Source organism: Andrographis paniculata, unplaced genomic scaffold, assembly GCF_009805555.1.
Source record: "Andrographis paniculata isolate CXL003 unplaced genomic scaffold, ASM980555v1 Contig52END, whole genome shotgun sequence".
In the NCBI taxonomy this organism is placed as follows: Eukaryota; Viridiplantae; Streptophyta; class Magnoliopsida; order Lamiales; family Acanthaceae; genus Andrographis; species Andrographis paniculata.
In genome coordinates, this window is record NW_026137587.1 from 5,608,160 (window position 1) to 5,626,284 (window position 18,125).

Sequence of the window (18,125 nt, forward strand, 5' to 3'; positions counted from 1 at the left end):
TTTTACTATTCAAATCTTAACTCAAAATTCAACCCCCCAAACAAACACACCCTAGTGTATTTTTGAGTTTGGATTTGAAATTTTTTGGTTTTAGTTTTATATTAAAATAATATTTAATTTTTTATAAAAAAAATATATACTTTTGTTTCAATAAAAATTATTCATATCATCGTAGATACATAATAAAAAAATATAATTAATAAATAATTAAAAAATATTCAATAAAAATAATTATTATATAATATAAATTTAGATTAAATTAAGATAAATAAATAATTTAATTAATATTGAAAAATTATAAATTTTAAAATATAATTAAAATTTATAATTAGTTAAAAAAATAAACGAAAAACAAAAATAATAGATATTTTATATAGGACGAGGACAATATATATGTTCCAAAAAATATTAAAGAATCAGATAGTAAAATTTAAAAGATAGAATTATAAAAATTCAAAACTTAAAATAGAGTTTTATTATTCCATTATTCTACAAAAATATTATAAAAAGTATAATATATATATAAATTAAATAACAATAAAATTATATGAGTTAATCATAATTAATTTTAGAGGCAACTAGAAATGACTTTATAATTTATTATTATACTGTTGAAAAAATAATGACAAACACTAAGATAATGGAATTTGATGTGGTATCTAATTATAATTGAACATGATGGTAATTTTAAAAAATAGCCATGTATAAATATATGAGTGTGTTTAAGAAAATACAGTTGTATATTTCGATCGAAAAACTCAATGCGTACATGAACAGTTGAAAAATCATCCAAGATGCAAAATTTCCGGTGGCTTCTCGTATAGCCATTGTCTAGCTGATCAATAACAAGAATGACCACGCAAAAACGTAGAGCGGCATGAAGAGCACAGTCATCGCAAGAAAGATGATCTACAATCACCGTAAATACACATAACGTGTTCAGTTGTCTAAGGTAAATAGTATCTCAATGACACTACACATTTTAGGTTCGACCAAGAATTTACACAGTGCGCACTTTCGGGTAGCGACTGCGGATTTTCAAGTTACAAAAAATAAATAAATAAATAATTGATATTAAGTCGATAATTAATTGATATTTATTAAGTGAAATATCAATACTATGTTAAAAATGATTTTGAATTATAACTTAAAATTCATTGTATCTAGTGAAACAGTCTTTCCCTCTTATATTAAAAAAGAAATTCCTAAATTTTTTTTGCATGGAACAATAATGTTCAATACATTTTCTACTCTATTATATTATTATTTTTTTTTATAAATTTGCAGGTAGAAAACAATTAGATAAACAACCGTGTTATTATTATATATATATTTTTAAATACAATCACATTGGACTTCATTACACCACGTTAGTATTTGTAGTTACTTTTTAAAGGTGGGAAAAAATAATTAAAATTACTTATAATAAGGCGTTTATAGATATGATATCAAAGTCATTATGCTGATCTTACTTAAAAATAATTAAGAACAGAAAAACACAACCCCGAAAAACATGAGTTGAAAGCAGCATTGCGGAAGCAGTAGGAGCTGAGCTTGGATGCATAGTAACAGCAGATCAGGCATGGCGTGCGGTGGATTTTACTACAGACAGCCGCAGCAACCAGGAGAGCAATTTTCGACCTCTACTTTGATATATGTAATTATATAGTATTCAATTTCAATTATTTTGGAATCGCTCGAGTTGAGTTGAGTGGGCGTGAGGCTGTTGTTGAGGGTGACTGCAGAGAAGGATGATGATGAGGAATATGCTTTTCGCAGGCCACCGTAGTCCGTAGCAGCAGCAACACCAGCGGGAGACTGAAGACAGTCTCTACCTCTGTCAACCTCAACCTCCACTTTTATCGTAATATAAAATTTCAACCGAGAACAAAACAACAAAATTCAATCCCATCTAATCCAATTGCAATCCCCAATTTCCCCAGCGCCCCGATTACTCTCTCTCTCTCTCTCTCTCTCTCTCTCTCTCTCTCTCTCTCTCTCTATATATATATATATATATATTATATGTGTGTGTAGTGTGTACATATATAATCAGAGAGGCACACGCTGGCATAGACTGCCCATCCCATTTTTCGCATTTACAGGAAATCCAATTTTGGCTCTTTGGTTTCTCCTCCCTGTGGTGAGTAACTCTCCTCCTCTGCTTTTTGTCGGTTACAGTACGAAGGGTTCACTTTAGTTCATGATTTGGTTCCACAACCTTGCCCCAGAATCTTAAGATTTGTGAATTCCTTTTGAAGATCTACCGCTTTGATTGCTTTCCCCTTTTATTCTTGCGTTCGAGGAGCGTGTGATACCGTGATTGTGAACTTACTGATTATTGGCCAACATTTAGCTGGAGGAAGTTTTTCTTTCTTGTTGCTAGAAAATTTGCCGGTGAAAAGGTTTTGCTTTTGAGTTCGTTTTTTCCTTTATTTTTTCTAAAAGCATATGGTGTTCCTGCATCGCCGTTGTGAAGGATTGTCTCTTTACATTTCATGAATTCACATGACCTTTTGATTCTGAAATAGAGAATTTTCTGGGTGGGTAGGGTTATCAATAAATCAAGTTTCCCTCGCAGATATGCAGAGCCAAGTCGTGTGCGGTGGGTGTAGAACTGTTCTCCTGTATCCCAGCGGAGCAACAAATGTTTGCTGTGCCATATGCAATATGGTGACTCCTGTCCCACCTGCAGGTTTGCTTGTGGCACTTATGTTGTATGTTTATTAGGAATTGATGTGTTTATTTTGATGAGACAACTGTTAAGTAGGGTTCGGGGTTCCAATATTAAGTGGAATAGCCTTATCCGGGAGTTTCCCGATATTTTCCAATGTGGTACAATATTCAACGACAACCATCAGCCCAATAAAGGAGTATCCTCAAGTTTTTATGTTATTATTTTGTATTTCTACAGGCATAAGCATTTGCTACTGCATTTTTTCACCTTCCCATCATCTCTATATATTAGCTAATAATTGTTCTTGGATAAACTAGATGGGTATTTGCATTAGTACCTACCACTGTCACCGACAATTTCTCGTTTTTTCCGTTACGTAGAAATGATATTAGGCTCATGGTGCTGATTAAGTTGTGTTTGGCATGCTGAATACCATACATAATACCCATTCGGACATGAGATAGAATTAGCTTAAAGCTCAATATAGTAATGAAAATTGTTTAGGAATGACCTTGATTACGAGTGTAATGATCAAATGTTGCTGATATGATATCTAACCATTTACTTCAGATAAGCTTCCTGATAATGTGTTTCTGTTAAGTGGCAGCGTCATCCTTTGTCCTTTCCTATATGCAGGGATGGATATGGCGCAGCTGATCTGTGGTGGGTGCCGCACCTTGCTTATGCATGCTCGTGGGGCAACCAGTGTGAGATGTTCCTGCTGTCACACCGTAAACCTTGTTCCAGGTGATGATGACTACCCTTGCATGGTTGATGCTTTATCTGACTGTCAGCTTCTTTAACTTCTTCCTATATTCACCTGATGTAAAGATGTTCATCCTTTCATCCTGATAAAATATTGTGGATACTTGTTGCTGGGTATGCTAAATTTTCTGTTATATTGCATTAAATTTTTTATTAATGCTTGACGTTGATTATGCAGCAGCACCGCCCCCAAGTAGTGTTGCCCACATCAACTGTGGAAACTGCCATACTATGCTGATGTATCCAGCTGGAGCCCCGTCTGTGAAATGTGCCATCTGTCACTTCATCACAAACGTTAATGTCAGTAACATCGTTTCTCACTTTCTGTGCTTATTCTTTTGGGATTTTGCTGTCCCCTATGCACGTACAGGCCAAAAGAGAAATCTTCGTCTGACACATTCGCATGTTAGACCAATATCTAAACAACTCAGGTGCCGCCTAGGAATCTTAATGTGGTATCAATATGATCTTCAATCATTCCTAGTTATTTAGAAGAACATTACCGAGATATTTTAATTTATATGATATCTACACAAATCGATCTTTGACCAAATATCATGTACATAGTTGCAGATACGTAGGTATTTTTGTCGTGCTCAATTTTTTAACGTGGACACTTGGATACACCAAATGAAACATATGCATATGATTTTGTTTTCATTGAGGATGGTTGATTGATGGCGTCACCGCTTTCTTGTTTCTTTCCTGAATCAAGCTGATGATACTTTCCTAACTGAGATTCCAGATTAACGTCTTGTGTGTTATGATGACGCATTCATAGGCTATGAAGTAGATAGATAGAGTAAATGATGAATTACTAGGCTTTTAGAATGATGGTTGCCGATGAGCAGATTCCTATCAACAAGACAACACGTAAATCAAATATCTGATTCCATTGGGAAAGCATTTGCAGTAAGCAAACAGATCCGGGTTTAGTATTTTTTTTGGAATCTTCTGATGTCTTGATCTACTACTTTCTTCTGCAGATGGCTGACGCAAGGGTTCCCATTCCTGTACATAGACCTGGAGGGAATCCTACTTCGGCAACATCGACAGCTTCAACATCCACTGTAAGCCTGTTTCCTTATGTTCCTCTGTGCTATTGCCACCCTAGAGTTGTGGTTTTTTGCAGCCATTAATCTGAAGGAGTTATTTGCTACAGGTACCAACCAGCTCCCATAACCAAACAGTTGTGGTGCAGAATCCTATGACTGTTGATGAAAGTGGCAAACTGGTGAGCTCCCATATAACTTTTTAAAATTATATATATATATATATATATATATTGAAAGAGCAAGAGAGGGTGAGAGTTGGGTTAATTTGCTGTGACTGTAGTCTTTTTGTGTGCAAATGGCAAAGTCTGAGATGGTTTATTGTTTATGCAGGTGAGCAATGTGGTGGTTGGTGTCACAACATAGAATGTTTATAAAAAAAAAATTGACGGTCCGACTTATCAGTCTTGGTGGTTCAAGGCTGACTATAGAGAGAAACCTTGTGCATATTGTGGCAATGTTTAATATGGAAGAGCAATAATTTGTAAATTACAAGAAGACAATTGTACTACTAGTGTTGTGCAGCTTTGGGTGAAGAGAAGGAGAGGGATTATAAGCTCTACCTAAAGAACAGAAATATGTTGTGTATGGTGATCTGATTGAAAAGGTAATGGGACTACCTGCCTACTGTCTTGGTGAATAACTCAAACTTGTGATGCTGCATGGCAACAATTGTGGGTATTTTGTGTCTTTTTTCTGTGCCTGCTTCTGTGAAATGTGCTACCAAATTTTACAGATGGACATAGATATGGCCTGAATTAATTAATAACAAATTATTTGGATCAGGTTGTTTATAATTAGTCTGTTCACTCAGCGTTTTTAGATGAATTGATTTTTTTATGTGTAGTATGAAAAATTGTGTTGGTAATATAAAAAATAATATTTTGTGACTTTTTATAAGTGGATAATGTATATATTATATTAATGTGCTTATGTTTGTATTTTTTGAATAATATGTATGATGAATTGTTTCATTGAGAATGCGGCGGAGTGAACAGACTGATTATTATTTGCTAGACGGAGTAGACATAATATTTGTTTAACTAAATTTGTCATGCATATATATATATAATTACGCAAGTTAATTGTATTTTGTGATTGAATATGTTGTATGATATTGATATGTTGATTTTGGATGTGGATTTGGTATTGGTATTGGTAAAAAAATATTTAAACTATTTTGAAGTTTAAAGTATTCTCATTTTTATTATAACATATTGAATTTATATACTCTTTTTTCATTTTTCATTCTCATTAGCATCATCTTCCAATCTAAAATAGATTATTAAAATATTTTCTTATTTATAATATTCTTTAATCAAAATTATTGTGTTATACTTCTGACATGAGTGTCTAGCTTCTTAATGACAAAAGATGCCTTTCTTGTGAATGGGAACATATACTAGAGGATGAATATGGATAATGTCAATGTAGTTAAGAATAACATTTTGACTAAACTATATTATTTTATATTAGTGACTATTGATTGATAAGTTTATTTTTATACAATCAATACAAAATAAATCAAATTTGTTCAAATTATTGATACTATGTATTTGGTTTGTATTTGTGTTTACATTTATGTGTATTTTATATTTATTGATTGAATTAAATTATTGATGCTAATTTGATCGAAAAATGTGTAATAAATAGATGATGTTGCATATCATTATGTAATTTATTATTTTTTTATTATATATGTTGATTTCTTTTTCAATAGAAATAATAATAGCATATTTTTGTATAGTAAATAAGAGAAAAAATTCAAATAATACAAAGCTTAAAAAGATGTTCTTTTATATTTTAGTTTTTTTTTTTAATTTTATATAATCATCAGAATTTTTTTTATATTATCAATAAAAAAAAATAATAACTTCAATAATGCTGAATAATATTGCCACTAAAACGCACTATTATAATTTTTTAATATTAACAATAAGAAATCGCTTCAATAATTATATATATTGGTTGATAATAATAATAATAATAATAATAATAATAATAATAATAATAATAATAATAATTTCTAAAAATTATAAAAATTGAAAAAATAAATTTATTTTATTTTAAAAATTACTGAAAGAACAAACCCCAACCTACTAATTAATTTAAAACATTCACAAGTTGCCGAATTTAACGAGTGATTAAACCGGGTCGGCTCAGTAATAAATTGCAGGGTGAGGTCAATTATTCCGTTCATTCAATAATTACCGTTGTGGTAAATTGCTGGTCTTGCGTTGCGTTGCGCCGTCTCCCCTCTGCTCCATCATATTCATACAACAACACAATATACTCGCGCGCGCATGTATATATATATATATATACAGTTATAATTATATATTATATTATATATATATTATATTATAATAATAATAATAATAATAATAATAATAAATATATAGAGATATAGATATAGATATAGATATAGATATATATTTGTGATATGCAGTGTAGGATTGGAAATTGATATGTACGTGTGAATCTCACATACAAAGCAAAGCAAAGCAAAGCGTAAGTATAAATCACTTTGATATCTATATCAATTAAATACCGTCATAATAAAGAAATAGTAGCTGTTCTCTCCATTTTGTATCCATCTTCGCCTAGCCTACATCGTCAGCATCACCACCAGCCGATTTTCTTTCTGCTGCCTCCCTTCCCAAGGTTTTCTCTTTTTCGCCCCTTGTTTTACTCTTTTTTTCATTCATGGCATTACATTGCTGCTACACTGCTGCTTCCGTTTCTCACCGCTGAACTAATGTTAATCTATCTATCTATATGTGTGAGATGATGAGATGTGATACATACACCACAATTGGCGTCTGTGAGTTTCCCCTTGATTAGCTACGGAGGGTTTTTGATGATGATTGTGTTGTTCATTAGCCTTTTTTCTTCGATATGAATCACTTGATGGGTGTTTTCTGTGCCCCTTGACGGGGGCGACGAAAAAAGGCGTCGGTTTTTTTTTTTTTTAATTCTTCTTCTAGAAATTTGAGATAGACACAACGCTTCACGGGATGGAATTCAGTTATGGATTCATTCTCTTTTGAAATTTGTGTTCATGATTGAAAAACTTCTACGATGAAGGTTCTACATTGACGTGCCAATATAGATTATTTGTTGCATTCTAGGCTCTCGATCCGCTTCATACTAGAATTTCACTTACAAAACATGTTGCAAGATCGAGGTTAAATATATCTCTAGGGGTTTAATTTTCAAGATTTCATTGTGAAGGAAACTGATCCTGTAGAATCTGATGTTCATGCCCGTCACCATGTGTTTGATTAGGCCTCAGACAATTTGATTACTACTATTTCATTATTTTTCTCCAATATTTAATTGCATTATATGGAATCAACTACTCTAGACTGTATAGAAAACATTGTGCTTTTTAGTGTAAACCTGACAAGTTTCTTGAAGAAGTAGATTAGTTTATTATATACTACAATTTTGGACTTTTGAAGAAGCTTGATTGTAGGTGCTTTGTTGTTAATTCATTGTATCAGAAAACATTAGCAAAAAAGACACTCTCACCATCAACCATCGTCCTTTTTTGCTTACATAGACATGTAGTTATTTTGCTTGGATGTTTAGTGCCTACTTCCATTCTCTTGGAAGACCTAAGCCCTTTTAACATGTGAATTTTTATTTTATGTCAGTTTTGTGGCTTTTGACATTCCTTTCACCAACTTGTGTCAGTGCCGTACTTTGTTTCGAGTAGTTTTTGTTGTACATAATAGAGAATTTATCTATAACCTTTATTTCTTCAGGCTTTAGTTTCTCATTGAGAGTAATGCTGTTTGGTAGCTTCTGACAAGATGTGCTGCAATTGAATTCTTCCAACAACAAAGATCGAACTATCCATTGGTGCAATAAAACCAATCTGCTATCCATTGGTGCAATAAAACCAATCTGCGCATTTCAAGTCTCATCGTCCTAAAAATGAAGGTTCGCATCTTTAGCACATAATTTTCTCTAATGCATTAATTTGGCCATATTGTCTGCAATTGTGATTGTGTCACTGTAACTAAGTGGGTTCAGTTCCTTATATCATGCACCTTGAGTGAGACATAGTTTACTTGCTCCAACTTTCGACATGCATTGATGAAAACACCATCTTCTACTTTTAACGTTTACATTCTAATCTTCTCCTTCTAAGGTTCATGGATTAGCATGCTTCTCTATGCATTTGCTTAAACTATGTTCTGAACTTACAATTGAATTTAGTCTTAGGATTGGAAGTTTTTTAGCAGGCATACCATTCTTATATTCCCTAAGGCTCATGGAATGGTATGGTTGTCTATGTATCTTTAAGCTATGTTATGAACTTGCAAATGGACTACTATGGCTTGAAATTGTGTTAGCAGGTAAATTACCAATACTGACTCAAATATCAAAACATATATAGTATTGTTGCTCATTTGTGGTATGGTAATTATTTGTTGACTAAGCAATACCACATGACATTTCCTCACAAATTCCAATCTAGATGACTGAAAATTTTTTTTTAATGGAAAATAGTAATATTTTCTTACCAAATAACTAGGTTAACAAATTGCTTCAAAATTTATGCATTTGAAATCTTGATATTTCCTTTAAGAACAGTCATTCCTATTTTGAATAACACAAAGCACAACAGTTACAAAAGGTTTCAGTGTGTTGATCTTTCTTCAATTATATCTTGTGGCTAAGTTTCTTGGCTGTGCAATCAAAGTATTGGTTGACTCCCGTAAATAAATAAATGATGCGTATCCCTACAAGTTTAAACTTTTAGGTGAGACGGTCATTTACATCATCTAACACAATAATTTTTGTCACTCAAGAATGACAAACAAAAGTGTTAGGCTGTATACAGATTCAAAAGGTTCAAGATAGTTTTTCTATTTGCACAATACCTTCTCGAGTTGAAATACCAAAACCTCACAACTGCAGTGATATTTCTTGGCGGACTAGTACTTTGCATGTAATATCCCGCCTTTTCAATTGATTTAGTTTCTTACTTGGTAGCTTTTTACATTTCCCCTCTTTTTGACATGTATAAATTTGCTTTTTATGGTCTCTGCCGCTTATCCTTTTTACATGTCTTTTTGGTTGAATGTGAATTGGTTAGGCACCACCAAGATGGCTTCCTTCTGAAGCATGCAGGCCCTTTGTTGGCGAGGCTCCAGTCTTCTATCCAACATCTGAGGTGCGCATCCCCAAAGAAAATATTTTTCTGCCCTTGTAGTTGTAACACTTATAGTCTAATGTGGCTTTCTTCCTTTAGGAGTTTGAAGACACCCTTGCTTATATCAATAGCATACGGAGCATAGTTGAGGCATATGGTATCTGTAAAATTGTTCCTCCTCCATCTTGGGCTCCACCTTGTCCCCTAAAAGATAAGAAAGTATGGGAACAAACTGAATTTTCTACAAGGATTCAGTATGTTGATCTCCTTCAAAATAGGGAGCCACTAAGGAAAAAGCAACGTAAAAGAAAACGTCGGAGACATTTCAATTCAAAATCAAGGAGACGTGCTCATCCTGAACATTCACAATCAAATAATGCATCTGATAGTGAAGAGAAGTTTGGTTTTAAGTCAGGACCAAACTTTACACTTGAGACTTTTAAGCAATTTGCTGATGAATTTAAAAACTCCTACTTCAGATTGGAAGGGCCTCAAGACCATTGTACTGAGACAAGGCAAGATAAGTGGTGTTTGCCCTCAGTGGATGACATTGAAGGAGAGTATTGGAGAATAGTTGAGCAACCAACTGATGAAGTTGAGGTGTTACCTGAGAACCTGACCATTTTTCAAGTATGTTATTTTTCTTGTGTATAATTTATTGAACCCTTCATTTATGGTGATACAGGTATACTATGGAGCTGATCTGGAAACTGGAACCTGGGGTAGTGGATTTCCTAAAGAATCGTCATCACCTACTGATTCAGAGATCAATCAATACTTGAAATCTGGATGGAATCTAAATAACCTCTCCCGTCTCCCTGGTTCTGTTTTGAGATTTGAAGAAGTTGACATCTCTGGCGTAGTTGTACCATGGCTTTATATAGGGATGTGCTTCTCATCCTTTTGTTGGGTAAGCTTAGTCTGTTCACATATGAAAATTATCTGGAGGCATATTCAGATCTCAGTTCCAGACTTCCAGTACAGATTTGTCATTGTAGGTCACTCTGACGGAAGACAGAAGACCTCAATTACTTAAGCTTATTCCTTATACTTCCTATGAATTGCTTAGCTACCCAAGATTTGAATCATTAGAGTCTTGAAACTGTGCATACTTCAAGTTTTCTTGAAACTCTTTGCTTCCAATTACAATTGTTTTCTCTTATATTGTGTAATTTTTCATGTCATTGATACTTATCTTTAGTCAACTGCTTACGCTGATTTTCATCTTATTCTATCATTGCTTAATTATTAACTTCTTAGGTTCCTGAATCTGATGCATGCTGTTAAATCTATTTCTCATGTTTATGTAGCATGTTGAAGACCATCATTTATACTCAATGAACTATATGCATTGGGGGGAGCCAAAAGTTTGGTATGGTGTCCCAGGTCGTCGTGCATCTGAATTTGAGAGCACAATGAGGAAACACTTGCCAGATCTGTTTGAAGAACAACCTGATTTATTAAATGAATTGGTAAGTTATTTGTTTAGTGATGCCTGATGTATTAATTTGTTTGTCCATAAAAAAATCCTGTTTATCATTTATAGTATACAAAAAATGCGTTGAGTTTTTTGTCAACTTCATGCAAGCGGCTGTGTCAGCTTCAATGGTTTCCTCTACTATCCGTCACTCACTCACATACATGCAATAAAACCTGATTTGGGGCATCGCATGGTTGATGCAATTTTTGACAGATAGTTACACCCTATAGTTTTGTTTTTGATCTTGCATATCAAATATCTCATTTCCCAAAGTGATGACACCCTTCCAAACCTTTTCCATTATAGTAATGACTAATGCATGATTAATTTCACTTCATAGGGTACTTATAAATGCAATTGTTTTGCAACTGTGCTAAAAAGTTTAGCATATATCCAAACTTAGCCCTCGGAGTTAGGATTATGCTACTAGTAATCCATTCTTCTTGAAGAGTAATTTCAACATTGCTCATTAATTACCTCTGTACTGTGCTGCCTCTTACAATCATCACTGCTGACAGGTCACTCAGCTGTCACCTACAGTTCTCAAGTCAGAAGGTGTGCCAGTGTATCGAGTTGTTCAGAATTCTGGGGAGTTTGTTCTTACTTCTCCAAGAGGCTATCACTCTGGATTTAATTGCGGCTTCAATTGTGCTGAGGCTGTTAATGTGGCCCCTGTTGATTGGCTACAAAATGGACTAGGTGCAGTTGAGCTCTACAGTACACAGCGTCGTAAGACATCCTTATCTCATGATAAGTTGCTCTTGGCTGCAGTAGGGAAGGCTGTTCTGTCACTATGGGAAATCTCTGCTCTAAAGAAAGAAAATTCAGAAAATCTGAGATGGAAAAATGTCTGTGGAAAGGATGGGATGCTCACCAACATAGTTAAGGTACAGTCACATATATATATATTTCAGTGAAATCTTGGCTTTGTCGACCAATAAAATCAAAGTAGACAATTTCCAGAAACAGAGATACAAATAAAAAATAATTAACAGACATCTATATTAATGTCTTGATGCATCTGCAGTCACATTTTCATATTATGCTCATTGTTATATAAGTGAATGGTCAAGAATATTTGTATTTTCTTGCATCTAAATCTAAGACTAAGATTAAGGCCCATAACATAGATCATTGTTTCTTTTTTCTTTGAATTTCAGGCTAGGGTTGGCTTAGAGGAGAAAAGATATGACAATCTTCCGCTACTCATGCGTTTTCAGAAGATGGATAATGATTTTGATCCGAAAATGGAGAGGGAGTGCTTTTATTGCTTTTATGATCTACACCTCTCTGCTGCTTGTTGCTGCTGTTCTGAGGGTAAATTTGCATGTCTTAAACATGCCAATCGCCTCTGTCGCTGTGATGTAGAGAACAGATTTGTTCTTGTGCGTTACACAATAGATGAATTGAACACATGGATCAAGGCATTAGAAGATTGCAAGGATGCTCTAGAAGCATGTGTATCATATGGTTTTGATATGCTGGAAAAAGGTGATAGATACGGAATTGACGACCCAAGTGAAAAAAGTGCTAAACCAAAAACAGATGCAAAACAAATAGGGAGTGACTGTGGCTCAAGCATGTCCGGAGTTGCATCAGATCATAGTCCCTCCCCACGTTTGATTGATTTGGTTGATTCTAGTAAGTCGTTCGGGGTTGAATTTCCTCCTAGCTCACCTTCAGGCTTTCCACTGAAAGCACCTTCGGAAAATGAAAATGTGGAGAATCTGGCAGGTAGTAATCCACATGCTGAACAGAGGCTGGATGTTGTAGTTGAGCCCATAAATCTTGGGTCTGTTGATTCTGTAGCAGGAAAACTAATGTGCCGCAAGGATGCCATATTCCCAAGAGGTATGGATAAAATCACTCATAGAAAACTGAGAATTCTCCAATGAATATAACTGCCCTCCTCTGGGTTTTTATCAAATTTTCCATTTTGACTAACTTTCACAGGATATAAAAGCCAAGTGAAGTTCTTTAACTGTTGCAATCCGCTTGTGAAGAGTAGTTATACATCAGAAATCATTGATGCCGGGCCCCTAGGTTACATATTCAAGGTAATTGCATGGCTTGGCCACATTCTTAATTGACAGTCCATTCATGTACACCTTTATTGTGGTTCATCTGATAAGGGTCTTAGCAGCGGTTTTGCCTTCGTGGGCACTTGATCATGTATTTGCTTCATCTCATTGTAGCAAGAACGAAGTGCATGATTATTATAATTCTCTATGTGATAGGAGCTCCAATGTAAACTCTTTATTAATTATTTGTTAGTTCTCTCTTTAATCTTTTTACCATTACACTCCGAAAGCTTGTTCTGACCTGAAAAGCTAATATCAGGTTAGTTTAGAGGAGCCTCCACATGAGACCTTTGTGAGTGCCTCAGCTGAGAAGTGCTGGGAGATGGTGCTGCACAGACTTAATCATGAAATAGCATTGCTGGGGCGCTCAGGGAATCAAGAGTTACCCCCTCTGCAGACTAGTATCAATGGGCTTGAAATGTTTGGATTTCTCTCTCCAGCCATTCTCGAGGTAAACGTCATATTTTTGTCCTTGAAAACTAATATCTATGTAAGGATCTCTGATCAAGATAAATTCTTGATATAGTGGATGCATGCTCTTATTTCTCCCGAATTTCGTCATGTTGATGTGGTTTATTATATATAAAACAGACAAATCCATACATCCATGTTCCTAATCTTGGTCATTTGTCTGGTGTCAGCTGAAATACAGTAGTTTTGAGTTTTGACTCGACCAATTGTCCAAGTCTTTGGAGAGTGCTTGATGCTATAGCTTGATTAGCTAGCTCCTTGTGAAGGGATTGATTTGAATCCTCGTATAACATATACATATATTTATATATCAGGCAATCGAAGCTCTGGACCCGCAACACCACTGCACAGAATACTGGAACAACAAGTTCCTCCACAAGGAATTGACTTCTGCAGCTGGAAATAAGTACAGTTTGGGAACAAGGGGTGGTGAAGGCCTGGAAATGGGGAATGGTGGTGTGCAAGGAGTGGGAAAAGAAGCAGAACCAGAACAAGAGGAGGCGAAAGCCGGGTTGGGGAAGGGTGAATCCTCCTCCTGTTTAATAGGCAGAGAAGAGGAGGAAGAGGTAAGGCGCGTAATGAGGAGGTTAATGAAAAAGGCTGATGGTGAAGAGATGGGCACGTTGCAGAAAATAATGAGGCAGGGATCAACAAGCACCGCATGGAGAGTGGCTATCGAAACCCTCACAGAAGAGGCCGAGGAGAGGAAAGCCACATGCTCAAAGTAAGTAGTTATTTACATCATACATACATATATATTTTCGGAAACCTGCTGTGGCAGCGCGGATTATTTTGTTTCGTCTTTGTCTGTTTTAACTAAGGAGAATTTCATGTGGTAGCTAGGATGATAAGTTTACATACTTCCATTGAAGTTGTCTTTCTTTTCAGGAATGATGGGATAATAATGACTTTGTTGTTGTTGTTGTTGTTTTTAATCTTGTGGTAATTAAAATGGTGATGGATCCATGCATGATAGAGTAGATATATATCTGTTAGGTGAAGTCAAGCATAAATAATTGGTGGAATATAATGTACATGGAAGTTGAAGCCAAGAAGATGATGATATCTTTGAATATATATATATATATATATATACGTATTCCATCGAGTTATACTGTTGATAGTGATCGATAATTGCATGTGTAGTAAATTCTGTTTTTATGAGAAATCAAGTGCTAGCAATATATAGCACTAGTGATAGCATCATTACTACCAACATGGAATAATTCATCCATATCAAGTTTAGGAATATTTGTTAAAAAGTATTTAGATGTTTGAATCACCCTGAAATAATAATATTATAACTATGTATTTATTTATTTATTATTATTATTTATGACTATAACTACGTATTTAGATATATATATATTTGCTTACTGTATAATATCTAGAATATAATAAAATGATGGAAATAGCACTCCATTTTTATGTATATTCAACTAATATTGTATACTTCTATTTATTCAAAATCAATTTATTTAGTTTGTCATTTTAATAAAATAAAAAATAAAAATATAGTAACAACTTAATTGCATCTAATCTCATCCCTAATCCCACCAATACCAATTACCATGTGTAAACATATAAAGACTTTATAATAGTAAGCATGCACAAGGAATAAGCACTAGAGTTATTAATATATAGAGAGTGTATAATATTTATTAAGTAACATGCCCAATTATAGTCATAGATAAGCAAATAATTAATCTTTACCAAAAAAGCGAAATCTCAAATGTGGTTATTACACATGCAATAATTAAGTAGGTAAAAATTATGGATCCGCAATAATTATATAATAATAAAAGATATTCTTTTTGTTTGACATGCATGCAATGCAATGCAATTCTTAAATCTGCATAAACCATTCTTTATATAATAATTACATTTCTTATTCTTTTTATCATTGTATTTTTACTTTGTTATTTCTATTCAATATATATAGGATTTATTTGTTCGTTTTTTAATCCTATACAATTTCCAATATATATAAATATTATATCATCTTAATAATACGATTTATATATTATCAAAAAATAAAAATATATAATAAAAAAATCAATAAATTCCATAGAATGAAAAAGATAATAATTGCAGATATTGATTTAAAAATATAAGTTGAATGTAGAAGTGGATAATAAGATTGACGTAATAATTACAAGAGATAATGTACATAATTAAAATACAATCAATCTTATTATCAATTCTATTCATTTCAAACGTTATATATATATATATATACATAAAATAATTATATAATTAATTAATTAATCAACAATGGAAAAGGATTATAGAGGTCCTCTAACCTTTCTCCCATGGCGGATCTTCTTCCTCATCTTCATCTTCTCCTTCGCTTCTGCATTTCCCTCCCCCTCTCTGTACAAGAGCTTCTCCGACTGCTTTGCCCGGAAAAAAATCCCGCCGGCCGAAATCTCCGGTATCCTCTACGGCATCAACGAAACTGCCGATTCCTTCTCAAAGATCCTTCAGTCCAACATCCGAAATCTCCGATTCAATCTCTCCACCACTAAGAAACCCGCTGCCATCATCGTCCCCACGGCGGAGTCCCACGTCAGCGCCGCCGTGCTGTGCGCCAAGGAACACGGCAACGTCCAGCTCAAAATCCGCAGCGGCGGCCATGACTACGAGGGCGTTTCTTACGTCTCCGATCAGCCCAACTTCGTCGTCCTGGACATGGCCAATTTCCGGTCAATCAACATCAGCCTGCAGGACCGGACCGCCTGGGTCGGCGCCGGCGCCTTCCTCGGCGAGCTCTATTACAGAATTTGGGAGAAAAGCAACGAGCTTGCATTTCCGGCCGGCGTCTGTCCGACCCTCGGCATCGGCGGCCACATCAGCGGCGCCGGCTACGGTAATCTGATGAGGAAATACGGCGTCAGCGTCGATCACGTGATCGACGCCAGAATTGTCGACGCCGGCGGCCGGATTTTGGACCGGAAAACCATGGGGGAGGATCTCTTCTGGGCCATCCGTGGCGGCGGCGCCGCCAGTTTCGCCGTCGTTCTGGCGTTCAGAATAAATCTCGTCCTGGTGCCGCCGTCCGTCACCGTTTTCCAAGTCCAGAAAGGATCGGAAAACAACGCCGCCATAGATACGTTCCTTAAATATCAAGAGCTCAACAACAAAATCGACGACGATCTCTACATTAGGGTTTACGTACAGCCGATTAAAACAAACAACACCAAACCAAGCGCCGTCGCGAAGTTCACCGGAATGTTCCTCGGCAATGCCACCAGGCTTCTCTCCGTCGCCGGTTCCCAATTCCCGGAGCTAGGGCTGAAAAAATCGGATTGCCTGGAGATGCGGTGGATCGATTCGATCCTCAATTGGGCGGGATTTGACAACAAAACTTCCCCTAGGGTTTTGCTCAACAGAATCCCCAAATCCGTAGATTACCTGAAACGTAAATCTGATTACGTGAAGACTCCAATCCCCAAATCGGCGATGGAGAAGCTGTTCGCGAAAGTGGCGGAGCTCGGGAAAGTAGGGCTTGCGTTCAACAGCTACGGCGGCGCAATGAACAGGATTCCGGAGAACGCGACGGCATTCCCCCACAGGGCGGGAAACATTTTCAAAATCCAATACGCGTCGAATTGGGGGGAGGATCAGGCGAAGGATACGGAGAAGAACATTGAACTGGTGAGGGAAGTTTACGATCTGATGGAGCCGTTCGTGGCGAAGAACCCTAGGGAGGCGTACCTGAACTACCGTGATTTGGATATCGGCGTCAACGACGGCGGGTACAGCTACGAGAAGGGGAAGGTGTTCGGATTGAAATACTTCAGGGGAAATTTCGAGCGGCTGGTGCGAATCAAAGCGAAGGTGGATCCCGAGAACGTGTTCAGGTACGAGCAGAGCATTCCTCTTCTGCGTCCGTCGGACCTCTAGTCTGAGCATCCATGGCTGCCGCCTGAGAACATTTATAATTAGGTCATGCATTTTAATTTTGGTATGCATGCTCTATCCAATTCAATAACCATATACATTACATATGTTGAGTTGAGTATTATCCATTATGCACAATAAAAGATTAATATGACATGATACAGACAACCCTAGCAAGAAATGGAGATGCATGAATTAGTGATGAGTTCTTGCAAGGCAAGGGTCTTAATTAAATTACCTTTATTCTATAGGAATTAGGAGTGTGCAGAATTGAACCACCTAGCAACTGAACCGAACCGAACCGAATCGAAATTAAGTTTTAATTTACTCAACAAATTCAGATCCTATACAACTATTGTATATTAATACTTGTTCGGTGCAGTTCCTTTTATTTTTTTGATATTTTTTCGGTTAATTGAACCGAGCCAAATCGAGTATATATTATTATTATTATTATTATATTATTTTAAAATTAATATTAATAATTATATTATATTCAGTTTGATTTGCAATATTTGTAAATATTTTT

At 35.5% G+C, this 18,125-nt stretch overlaps 3 protein-coding genes across 10 annotated transcripts; all 3 read left to right on the forward strand.

Annotated features, from left to right (window-relative positions):
* The first annotated feature begins 1,985 nt into the window (after positions 1–1,985).
* LOC127254835 (protein LSD1-like) lies at positions 1,986–5,279 on the forward strand. 4 transcript variants are annotated; one of them, XM_051280140.1, is made up of 7 exons: positions 1,986–2,143; positions 2,582–2,695; positions 3,314–3,424; positions 3,621–3,742; positions 4,429–4,512; positions 4,605–4,676; positions 4,828–5,279. In XM_051280140.1, exons 2-7 carry the CDS (start codon positions 2,584–2,586, stop codon positions 4,858–4,860), a joined length of 534 nt encoding a protein of 177 aa, XP_051136097.1. In that variant the 5' UTR covers positions 1,986–2,143; positions 2,582–2,583; the 3' UTR covers positions 4,861–5,279. The 4 variants fall into 4 exon arrangements, with proteins under 4 accessions (XP_051136097.1, XP_051136100.1, XP_051136099.1 ...); XM_051280143.1 differs by having other exon boundaries at positions 3,624–3,742; XM_051280142.1 differs by having other exon boundaries at positions 2,034–2,143; positions 2,552–2,695.
* Positions 5,280–6,958: 1,679 nt separating this feature from the next.
* LOC127253974 (lysine-specific demethylase JMJ18-like) lies at positions 6,959–14,656 on the forward strand. Of its 5 annotated transcripts, XM_051278806.1 has the most exons (12): positions 6,959–7,158; positions 8,265–8,442; positions 9,605–9,682; positions 9,761–10,261; positions 10,347–10,571; positions 10,972–11,133; positions 11,660–12,028; positions 12,302–12,782; positions 12,876–12,992; positions 13,095–13,198; positions 13,482–13,673; positions 14,008–14,656. In XM_051278806.1, the coding sequence occupies exons 2-12, from the start codon at positions 8,437–8,439 to the stop codon at positions 14,419–14,421; spliced, it is 2,649 nt and encodes an 882-aa protein (XP_051134763.1). In that variant the 5' UTR covers positions 6,959–7,158; positions 8,265–8,436; the 3' UTR covers positions 14,422–14,656. The 5 variants fall into 5 exon arrangements, with proteins under 5 accessions (XP_051134763.1, XP_051134759.1, XP_051134762.1 ...); XM_051278802.1 differs by having other exon boundaries at positions 6,960–7,158; positions 12,302–12,992; XM_051278805.1 differs by having other exon boundaries at positions 6,960–7,158; positions 8,302–8,442; positions 12,302–12,992.
* Positions 14,657–15,967: 1,311 nt separating this feature from the next.
* On the forward strand, positions 15,968–17,599 carry LOC127254422 (berberine bridge enzyme-like 21). Its single transcript, XM_051279513.1, has one exon. It carries the CDS (start codon positions 15,968–15,970, stop codon positions 17,597–17,599), a length of 1,632 nt encoding a protein of 543 aa, XP_051135470.1.
* Positions 17,600–18,125: the final 526 nt, after the last annotated feature.

Coding starts and splice junctions, on each gene's coding strand:
- LOC127254835 (XM_051280140.1), top strand. CDS start 2,584: ATGCAGAGCCAAGTCGTGTGCGGTGGGTGTAGAACTGTTCTCCTGTAT. Junction 2,696..3,313: donor GACTCCTGTCCCACCTGCAG/GTTTGCTTGTGG, acceptor TCCTATATGCAG/GGATGGATATGGCGCAGCTG. Junction 4,513..4,604: donor CGACAGCTTCAACATCCACT/GTAAGCCTGTTT, acceptor TATTTGCTACAG/GTACCAACCAGCTCCCATAA.
- LOC127253974 (XM_051278802.1), top strand. Junction 10,572..10,971: donor GCTTCTCATCCTTTTGTTGG/GTAAGCTTAGTC, acceptor ATGTTTATGTAG/CATGTTGAAGACCATCATTT. Junction 12,029..12,301: donor TGCTCACCAACATAGTTAAG/GTACAGTCACAT, acceptor TTTGAATTTCAG/GCTAGGGTTGGCTTAGAGGA.
- LOC127254422 (XM_051279513.1), top strand. CDS start 15,968: ATGGAAAAGGATTATAGAGGTCCTCTAACCTTTCTCCCATGGCGGATC.